The 11260-nt window shown below is 37.1% G+C and overlaps 1 protein-coding gene across 1 annotated transcript in view; it reads right to left on the bottom strand.

Annotated features, from left to right (window-relative positions):
• vat1 (vesicle amine transport 1) overlaps positions 1 to 11260 on the bottom strand; it is a 36938-nt gene that overhangs the window by 8223 nt on the left and 17455 nt on the right. Inside the window, exons 3-5 of the mRNA XM_073841931.1 lie at positions 5701 to 5871; positions 2683 to 2776; positions 1 to 144 (exon numbers count right to left, since the gene is read on the bottom strand). Of these exons, the coding sequence (XP_073698032.1) occupies positions 1 to 144; positions 2683 to 2776; positions 5701 to 5871 (409 nt within the window). The remainder of the gene's footprint in view (positions 145 to 2682; positions 2777 to 5700; positions 5872 to 11260) is intronic.

Raw genomic sequence — 11260 nt, 5'->3', positions numbered from 1 at the left:
TCAGAGTCCAGGTACCCCAGATGAAATCCGCACACTGAACGATTTCCTTGGATCAGGCTCAGAGTGTGTACGGAGAACTGCTGGTACCAGGTTTTGGCCACCGCAAACAGGTTCTTCTTCTGACCCGCCAACATGTTAGGGCACCTGCAGGGTCCAAACATCAACAAATACATTGGTTAGTGCTGAGCAGTTTAAGATTCAAGGTTTATGTTTTATGAATCAGAATGCATTAAACAGTTGCAGAACCACTGCATTTTGATGTAAATTAGATTGTATAACTCCAAAATCTGAAGCAAAAACAGTATGGTCTGACCTTATCTTTGTGAAATTATGCTACTTAAAACAGATCTGAATGAAAAAAAAAAACAGCAGACGTGCTGAATAAGATGCAAATTCACTCTCTGACAGCAGGTGGCACTTATGGAACAGCAGTGACACAGCATTTCCTTGGTTACTGTTGTAAACAATGCAGCTGCGCTTTTGAATACTACATTAATATAGAGGCCAGATGAAAAGAAAATACATCTAAACCTCTCTGAAGGCAGTCAGTTCCCCAGTTATATAAGCTGCACCCCCAATTCAGGATTTTTTTCCAATATTTGGCGTATCATGAGCGGTGAGTTTGCTCTGCCGGCAGTGCTGCCAAGTCTGTGGTTTTCCAGTGGAATTGGGCTACTTTAACCCTTAAATGCATACCTCAGGTATGACCTGGGACGTCATTCACTACCCTCTCTCTACTTCATTTTTTTCAAGTTTGACATCAACTTTCTTATTATTCCTCAATCTACTTATTATGAACAATATAAAAAAAGATAAAATATAAAAGAATGTCTGTTTTCTGATCTTTCTTTTGTAAACAGTGTATAGGGTCGCTAGAGGTGTGTAGGTGCAAGTATATTTTTTTTGGGCGCAAAAATATGTAAATATCTGATGACTGAATCCGTGCAATTCATTTTTATTCCTCGAGGTGGCACCGTTTAATAGTCAATAATGATGTGGCGTTTCACTCATAGCTATTGCTTTTCTTTCTGTTCTGTATTGCATTATGTTGTTTATATATTTTGTTCTTTATGTTGTTACAAAAAGCTTTAAAAAAAAATAAACACATGGGAATGGTTTTATATTTGTGACCCTGGACCACAAAACCACTCTTAATTAGCATGGGTATATTTGTAGCAATAGCCAAAAAGACATTGTATGGGTCATATTGTTTTTTCCTTTTATGCCAAAAATCATTAGGCTATTTAGTAAACATCATGTTCCATGAAGAGGTTTTCTGAATTTCCTACTGTAAATAAATCAAAATTTCTGATTAGTAATACGCATTGCTAAGAACTTCATTTGGACAACTTTAAAGGCAATTTTCTCAATATTCAGACTTTTTTTGCACCCCCAGATTCCAGATTTTCAAAAAGTTGGCCAAATATAGTCCTGTCCTTACAAACCATACATCAATGAAAAGCTTATTTATTTACATAAAACTTGTTTACTAGCTACATTAGTTATCAATCCAAAACAGTTTAGCACCAATCCTCCTCCTACTCTATAACTTCATATTTTTCCATACGGCTTCACTGGCCTCACATGTAATTAAGATAAAACAGCTAAACATAAAGCAGGATAAACGGTTTGACTAAATCTCGACCAGTCAGCACATTACTACATCATACCAACCCATTCCTACGTCCCATAGCATGTAAAAATGTCTTTGTGCGTGTGCGAGGCGTTTGAACTGTGAGCATGTTTCTTGAGCATGAATAGGCATTTGTGTGAGTTTTCTGCATGTAAAATGTGTGTGCGGTTGACCGACGGGTGAATTACTGCTTAATGGCTCCCACAGCGAGCGTTCTTCATTTACAGAGGAATGACATGCCTCTCTGGCCCTCCTTCTTGTGCTCTTTTTCCCTTTTCCAACACTGCACTCTTTGACCCGTCTTCATTCGCTCACTGTCCGCACATCCTCTCGTGTCGCTTCCCATGTCTGTCACTCCCTCGCTTGTTTTCTCCCTCTCGTTTTACTGTCTCTCCACACAATTATCCTCTTCGTTTTGCACATGTCCTCTCTTTCATATTCTAACGGTCTGACCATCACTCTCTCTGTCCACTTCAAAGGTGGCTTATTAGCATGAAATAAGATAAAACCACCACATATTTGGAAGACAAAGGATATTAGAGTAAATTACACTCTATCGTACCATTAGAGAGGGGGAAATGTACACATAAAGCAATGACAACCCTCTCTGTCTCTCTCTCTGCCCCTCGTTCTCACACACACATATCCACACAAAGCGAGCTCTGAGTTGGCCTGTGATTTGGACCTGACCCAGTCTGCTACATTCGGACACATTCTGGGTTCTGTGACAGATAGAGGAGCCATTGTTCTGATAAAGCAGGGTAGAGGAAGAGAGCAAGTAGGAGAGAAAGAGACGGAGGGACAAAGGCAGTTGGGTGGGACGTCAGGACGCCATGTTGTTTAAGGGGTCTTGTTCCGGGTATTGTGTTTCTGAAGTTGATTTACTGTAATATGTCACTGTCAAGCTATTCGGACTTGTCTGCTGGGGTTTAACCAGGAAAAACCTCAGCCATACAGATTTAAACTCTAGGATTTGGTCAAAGTGACATGAAAAGACATGACAAGTGGAATGTAAGCTCTGAGCTGATGTTCAGAGAGTCCGTCGTGGCTCACCGTAGCTGACAAGCTTCCCCATTGGTTTCAGCAGGTTGTAGCCCTTATGGGTGTCAGAGCCTCCCAGAGGATCCAGAACAATGTCCAAGCCTAAAACACACAGGCAGAAAGACACAGATGGTGAATGACCAAAGTAATGTGCATGTTTTCTGTTTTAAAGAGGACATTGGATGTTCATCGGATGAAATTCACTTTTACATGCGTTTACATACAAATGTGTCTTAGCAGTGTGTGGACACAACCACCCAACAATGATAAAAATCCATTCATTCATTTTTTTTTAAATTTTGTCTCAATTATCAAGCAGTTTTGATTTTCTGAGCAGTATGATGTCATATTGCTCAGGCTCTGCCCATGACCGCTGACAACTGTCCTGTATTAGCATATTTCCTCCCTCAGACAGTTGTACACTGTATGCCATTTTCTCCGCACTTGAGCAGCTGAAGCCACAACAATGGTTCGTAAGCAATGCAGGTGTTTTGTAGTTGAATGCAAAAGTGAACATAAGAGTCTTCATTTTCTCCCATCATTAGAGCCACTGAGGACGCAGTGGATTAGTTTTGTTGGTGATGGTAACATGCCACAGAATACACAAAAAAACAGAAGAGGGGGCGGGGTGAGCAGTAGCTCATTATCATTTAAAGAGGCATGCACCAAAATGGGTTGTTTCGAACATAGCTGTTTTTGACAAGGTAAAAAGGTGTTGTTTTACACAACCATTGAGGAATTTTTAACCAAAGTATTTTGCAGATATTACATAAAGGCCCTAAAGAATCATACCAACTTGTGGAAAATGGGCATCCGATGTCTCCTTAAACATACTTTGGTGTGAATTACAGTCAAACCAAAAATTATTCAGATATACCAGACACCAGATATAATTTTAGATTTTTTTTTTTACTAGTGGGTGCACAACATTATAGTTAATTTATGTAAGTGAGGATAGCAAAATGAAGTTTAGTGTTTTTCCTTTAATTGCTAATGTGACAGTTTTACACCACAGACTGAATATAATTATATAAAAAAATTAAGCATTGCTTAGTAATTGATTAAAGTATTGATAAATATTGTCATACTAACAGTTTTCTGAATGGTTGATTGTAATCCATTACGTAACTTTCAATCAAAGTTATCTGACATTATCAAGATGAATTCTGACAAAGTTCTTGTTATACTTTATTTCCATGTTCTAAACTACATTAAATAACTTGTGATAATGTCAGAAATGTTTAAGGTGTCTGAATAAATTTTGGTTTGACTGTATAAGTGAATATTGTGTAAATGAAAAGTAGTTTATTTAATTTTAGCACTTTTGTGGCTTTCATTAATGCGTTAAAAAGAAGTGTATGATTCTTTAAAAGAAATCAGTACTCTTATTTTACAAGGATGCATTAAAATTCATAAAATGTTAATTATGCTGTGCTTTGGCTTTTAGATTTGCACTGTAAAACAAATTTCTTTCTCTTTAAAGCAAGTTCTTTATGGGTTAAAGCTGTTCTTGTGTTGACCGGAGTGGAATGTCATCGATGTGATAGTGTGTTTCTAAATTTCTAAGACTGTTATGCTCAGAGGAGCACATCAAATAAAATGTTCGGTCATGGAAAAAAGCTAAACAAAAGGAGGAAGGATTTTGTTTGGTAAATTTTTGTGATAAAGGTATAAACAACGTTTTATCAGACAGCGCATTAGGGTTGCAGCTGACACACACACACACACACACACACACACACAACCTCAATATACACATTAGATACACAACCAAAAACACAAATGTGAAAGGCAGAGTGGACAGATGGATTTCAAGGTTTAAAATACAAAAACAGTCTGCTAACAGCAAAGCAGAAAGCCTTATTATAAGACTTCTTATGTTAGATTTCCATTCTGGCTTTAATTGCAGTATATTTATTAGGCTATTTGCACACATAGCACCCAAAGCAAAAACAATAAACTGAAACAATTTACATAGATTTTTTTGTGGTGATTAGTCAGCGGGGGAACATGTTGCATTTAAATGGTGGTTAGTTATTAACATGTGGTCTTAAAACAAGTTTATTAACCACAAATACACTACTGTTTAAATGTTTGGGGTAGATACGTTTTTTTATTGTTAATGAGCGTCTTTTATGCTCATTAAGGCTGCATTTATTTGATCAGAAATGCAGTAAAAACTGCAATATTGTGAAATATCATAATATTTAAAACAACTTATTCTATTTGAATATATGTGACCCTGGACCACAAATAGCAATATACTGAACTATATCTGCAGCAATAGCCAAAAATACATTGTCTAAAATTATAAAAATTTTAATGCCAAAAACGATTAGGAAATTAAGTAAAGATTATGTTCCATGAAGAGATTTAGTAAATTTCCTACCATAAATATATCTAAACTTAATTTTTGATTAGTAATATGCATTGCAAAGATCTTCATTTGTACAACTTTAAAAGGTGATTTTCTCAATATTTGAATTTTTTTACACCCTCAAATTCCAGATTTTCAAATAGTTACATCTCAGCCAAATATTGTCATTTCCTATGCTAAGCTATGTAATTATTAAAACTAAAAAATTAAATATTATTACAACATTATTAAAATGATTAAAATTACCCTTATGACCGGTTTTGTGGTCCAGGGTCACATGTTACAAAATGTAATTTATTCCAGTGATGGGACAACTGAATTTTCAGTGTCATTACTTCAGTGTCACATGATCATTCAGAAATCATTCTAATATATTGATTTGATGCTTAAGAAACATTTATTTTATATTATCAATACTAAAAGCAGCTGTGCTGGCTGCTTCTTATTTTCGTGGAAACTGTAATTCTTTGGCAAATACAAAGTTCAAAGTTCTATTTGAAACAGAAATCTTGTGTCTTTACTGTCACTTTGATCAATTTAATTTGTCATTGCTGAATAAAAGCATTTATTTCTTTCTTAATCTTACTGCCCTCAAACTTTTGAATAATAGATTGTATTTTTAAATCTGGTGTACTGTGTCATTGCTCACCTTTGGGGCTGATTTTACGGACCTCCTCCACATAATCACGTGTCCGGTAGTCGATGGCGTGTGTGACTCCGCCCTGGCTGATGACCTCGTGCTTGCTGGCCGAGGCGGTGCCGAACACTGTGACATCATTTACCGTTTTACACAACTGAGTGGCAGCGATGCCCACCCCACCTAGAGAGGAAACAAAACAAATTATGAAACAAGAACAAGCCTGAAAACAACTTATTTCTAGCCTTTTCCATCTCAAAACAAAAACAGAACCATGAAAGCAGAGGGTACAGCAGGACAAAACTCAGTGCAGACATATAACCTTAAAGACGAGTACCCATGCACACATGTACAAATATTGGGACCATTGTAGCAACCCCATGACAAAAGAAACTAAATTATCAGAAAGCAACTCAGACTCGTGAACATCTAAAAGCTTAATGTTTAAATGTGGTGGTTTATGGTGAACGTTTTATGAGAACTGTTTACTGCGTACACGGTCTGCTGCAGTTACTACTGAAAAACAGCAACAGCAAACATCTTTAAGTCATTTCAAAGCGTAGTATTTTTAGTGACGGGCTTTAACCTCAAGACTAAGAGAGGCTCCAGGACAGCAGGTCACCAATCATGAGCTCTGTCTGGGGTCTAATGTCTTAAAGATGCCATTTACATCAGACAGATTGTGAGCAGATCCATTTAATCTCAATTTTTACTGCATGTCGTGTGTGTGTGTGTGTGTTTCACAGGGAGAGGCAGAGCGGTGTCTTAAAAGGTCACTAGTGCATGAACCTATAAAGGGTAAAGCTCATCTAATAACAAAATTAATAGAGCGCATATACATACAGTGATACCCATAAAATGTGATCATCAAGTGCTCTACACATTGGATTGTGAGGAATATTACTTGCAAACACACACTTTTACTTAGCTGGAGCCTGGAACTTATGATGAAAAGGATACAAAATAGAGCCTGATGCTCTAAAAATAAACACTTTATTAAATAAATTAAAATTAAATAAATTAAATGAAATAAAACCCCAGCCAGAATGAGCAAGGGCATGCAAACAGCCTAGTCAAGAAACAAAATCTATGAAAAATTAAGAAAAGAGAAAATAAAAAAAAAAAAAAAAACAAACAAACCATGAATATGATACAAAACAGAGCCTGACACATTTTCAGGCACTGAAATAAAATAAAATAAAATAAAAAAAATAAAACCCAAGCTTAATGAGTAACAGCGTTCAAAAACAGCCTAGTTAAGAAACAAAAACTATAAACAAAAAACAAACAAAAAAAATTATGAATATGATTCACTTAAAAAGTAAAGTAAACTTTCAGAGAAAAATTAAATACATTAAATTAAATATAAAATAAAGTAAAATAAAAAGTAAAATAAAATTTGATGCACTTAAAAGTAAAGTACATTTGACAAAAAAAATAAATAAAATAAAATAAAATATCCAAGGCTCAATGAACAACAGCATTTAAAAACAGCCTAGTCAAGGGTTATTTAAAAAAAAAAAAAAAAAAAAAATCTATAAAAACTAAGAAAAGAAATGTATGAATATGATGCAAAATAGAGCCTGGCAGACTTAAAAATAAAGTACATTTTTAGAAAAAAAAAATGAATAAAGTATTCAAGGCTCAATAAGCAACAGTGTGCAAAAACAGCTTAGTCAAGGGACAAAAAAAAAAAAAAAAAAAAAAAAAATCTATAAAAATGAAGAAAAATCATTTATGAATATGATACAAAATACAGTCGGGCACACTTAAAGTAAAATAAATTTTTAGATGTTTATAAATACAATACAATACAATACAATACAATACAGTAAAATGCAATTACATATTAAAACAAAATAAAATAAACCCAAGGCTCAACGAGCAGCGTGCAAAAACGGCCTAGTCAGAGACAAAATCTATAAAAATGAGAAAAAAGCCATGAATAACAAAAAATAGAGCATGACGCACTTGAAAGTACATTTTTAGATGCTTTTATATAATAAAGTAAATTAACAATAACACTAAGAGCAGTTCCATGGTTGACGCTGATACAGTCAAACACTATAAATTGTGTAGAAATTGACAATATTGACATCTCTTCCCACTATGATGTAGAAAGGCCACAAATTATGTTATTTTGCCCACAACGTATAGCTAAATATAACCATGTATACGTACACTGACTACACTCTGCAAGTTAATTAGCTATGACTCTGTCAGAGTAAATCAGATCAGAGTTGAGTAAGGGGCAACACTGAATCTCTGTAATGCTCGTATACAGTATCTTCTTCTGTTCCATCACTTCATTAAACTGGCCCTCTCTTCCTCTCTCTCATTCACTCGCTAGTGAATGAAGTTTGTGTTGCCATGGCGACTCAGGAAGAGTTGGTTTCTCTGAAAGCAGCGGGGCCGCCATTTTCTCTATCAGACAGCTCACAATGCATGAGAACACATGTCTCTTTCACATCATGCTTTTTAACCTGCTGTCTCTCCCGTCTCGTCTCCTGGACCTCTTGGGGGGGGGGAGTGCAGTGCCAGGCTGCCCCATGACCAATGAGCTCCGATCACAAGACCTGTGGTACAGCTGCCAAGAGATCCCCTGAACCTCACACACACACACACACACACACAAAATGAACCTCTTTCATGTGTGCTCATATCTGCTAATCTCCAAAAATATGCATACTTTACTCTCCCTCACGTAGTCTCGAGTGTTCGCCAAGTCTTGTGTGAATTTCACTATTTCTGCACAGGTAGGAAAGCCACATCAGGCTTCAGGAATGGGAAATTATGTCAGACCCAATGTCTAACAACTGGAGTAATCCATCTATCCATACATTCTAATATGTGACCCTGGACCACAAAACCAGTCATAAGCAGCAATAGCCAAAAATACATTGAATGGGTCAAAATTATTGAACAAAAAGTGGCATGTCCAAAATTATTGATACCCTTCTCAATAATCAATAGAAAAGCCTTTATTGGCTATTACAGCAATCACATGCTTCCTATAATTGCTGACCAGCTTTTTGCATGTCTCCACTGAGCCCAGATTCATCAGGATGGTCTTGGTGGTGATCCTTGGATTCTTTTTTACCTCTGTCACTATCCTCCTGGCCAGCACAGGTGTCACGTTTGGCTTCTGACCACGTCCTCTGAGATTTTTCACAGTGCGGAACGTCTTTTTTTTTTTTTAAATAATACTTTGCACTGTAGCCACTGGAACTTCAAAACATTTAGATATGGTCTTATAGCCCTTTCCTGACTTGTGAGCAGCCACAATGCGCAGCCGCAGGTCCTCAGTGAGCTCCTTTGTCTGAGCCATGACTGTCCACAAACCAACAGCAGAGAGCTTCTGTTTTTCACCTGTTGAGTTGATTAAAACAGCTGTTCCTGATGGATCAGAGTAATTAGGATGCTTTAGAACAGCTTGGACTATTTGGAATGGTATAGAACTTTGGATTTTCCCATAGACTGTGACAGTTTGCAAAGGGTATGAATAATTTTGCCACTTTTTGTTTAAATGTAAAAAAAAACTTGCTGGTTGAATAAAAGTAACTTTAATTCAGAATTTGCCAGGGGTATGGATAATTGTTAACTTGACATATACATATATATATATATATATATTCCCCACTGGTCGATAATTGTGTTGTATTTCAGATAAACCCGCCTCTAAATAGCATGCTGAAACAAAAACTGTAGTAGGTCGCTTCAGGAGGTCTCTTTCTGTCCAAGTGGGCAGTTCTTGGCCAGAATAAGCGCCAGTGAGGACCACACCATATGTCGTTTAGTCAAAGGTCTGGCTATAAGTAAGACTTCTTCGGCAACACTGTAATTAAAAAGTAATCCAAACACAAAGTGTTTCTGAATAAAACATAAGCACACCGATCAAACTAACTCTGTGAAGTGAGAGAGTGAGAGCGCAAGAGAACATAAAGAATCCGTAGCTACATAATTTGACTCTCCTGTTTAATTCCATTTGCTGTGCTTCGGATTGTGTGGCATTTTTTTTAAATTTAAGACAATTAAGCACAATGTTCATCTCATCAGGTCGTTTTACACAAGGGCATACAAGGGCGAAATACACGCACAGTGAACTCTTTATGCTTCCTTCTATCCACACATTCATACACGCGCACACACACACACACTTGGCAGCCAACAATCTCGGCCACAACAATATTACCCTCCCAGTATCACCCTCCTCTAGCGAGAGGGAATTTTCCCCCAAAACACTGAGGAATTCTACAGATTCCCAACATACGAGCACTCAGCCCACACCCTCAGTGCAAATAGAGGACACGGAGAGAGGGAGACTTGTTTCACTGCGAGTTGTTTGACAGAATTCAAAGTGGAGGCTGCAAAATTGCGCTAATCTATAAACAGCTTCTAGTATCTGAAACTTATTGTTAAATTGTTCTTGGAGCTCAAGTGAGAGTTCAAGGCAAAGATCCAGCAAACCAAAGTGACCGGTCAGTCGAATTCAAGTGACTCACACACCAATCAGACAGATAATGGTGTAGCATTTGGCATGAGGTGCTGTCACAATAAAGAAGCTGTACTCTGCACTGATCTGCTCTGGCTGCTTATAAAATCAGCAGAAAGCTACTATCACATTTTAATGTCCAACCTTATAGGGGAGTGAGCTAAAGCCAAGAAACTGGAATGCTAGAGATGTAAACGCAATATACGAGGCAAAGGAAAATGTCACCCAAAAATTAAAGCGTCACATTAAAGGATAACTATTGCCAAAATGCAACCTGGGCTGTTTTTTTACTGTAATCGAGACAAACTTATATCTAAAAGCATAATTACGACAAACTAGCCGGTTTTGAGATTGACCGTGATTTCATTTTCTGGTCAAATGGCTGGTGAATGGGAGTACTAGGGGCATAACTTTGAGCGCATCAAAATCAATATTTTTATAACACTAAGAAGGCTCGACACACCATGAAACTTTGCTCGAGGCATCGCCTGGGTCTCTACACATGAACTCGAGCACTGAGAACATTGTTTGAGTACACAGAGTTTACTAAAAAGAAAGGTTTTGAACATCTCACTTTCACTGTTTGAGTTTCCGCTCGTAGCCATCTTGCCTCGAATGCGAGGATGGATAGCTCCTAAAGCATATTTCCATATAAATGCACGGCTAATTCGTTGTTTTGTCGCAAGTGAAAAACAATATTAACCTTCTAGTTGTAAAAAGAGCCTCATATAAGCCTAATATTTCATCCTATGGAGTCCATTCATTCGCATTCAGAGATCGACACGTCTTGACTGGCAAGACGGCTGCGAGCGGAAACCCAAACAGTGTAAGTGAGTTGTTCAAAACCTCTCTTTTTAGTAAACTCTGTGTACACAATGTTCTCAATGCTCGAGTTCATGTGTAGAGACCCAGGCGATACTTCGAGCAAAGTTTCATGGTGTGTCGAGCCTTCTTAGTCTCGTAAAAATATCGATTTTGATGCGCTCAAAGTTATGCCCTTAGTACTCCCATTCACCAGCCATTGACCGCAAAACGAAATCACAGTCAATCTCAAAAACGGCTCGTTTGTCGTAATTATGC

This window comes from Garra rufa, chromosome 1 (genome assembly GCF_049309525.1).
Source record: "Garra rufa chromosome 1, GarRuf1.0, whole genome shotgun sequence".
NCBI lineage: Eukaryota > Metazoa > Chordata > Actinopteri > Cypriniformes > Cyprinidae > Garra > Garra rufa.
This window is presented reverse-complemented; position numbering and strand designations above follow the sequence as displayed.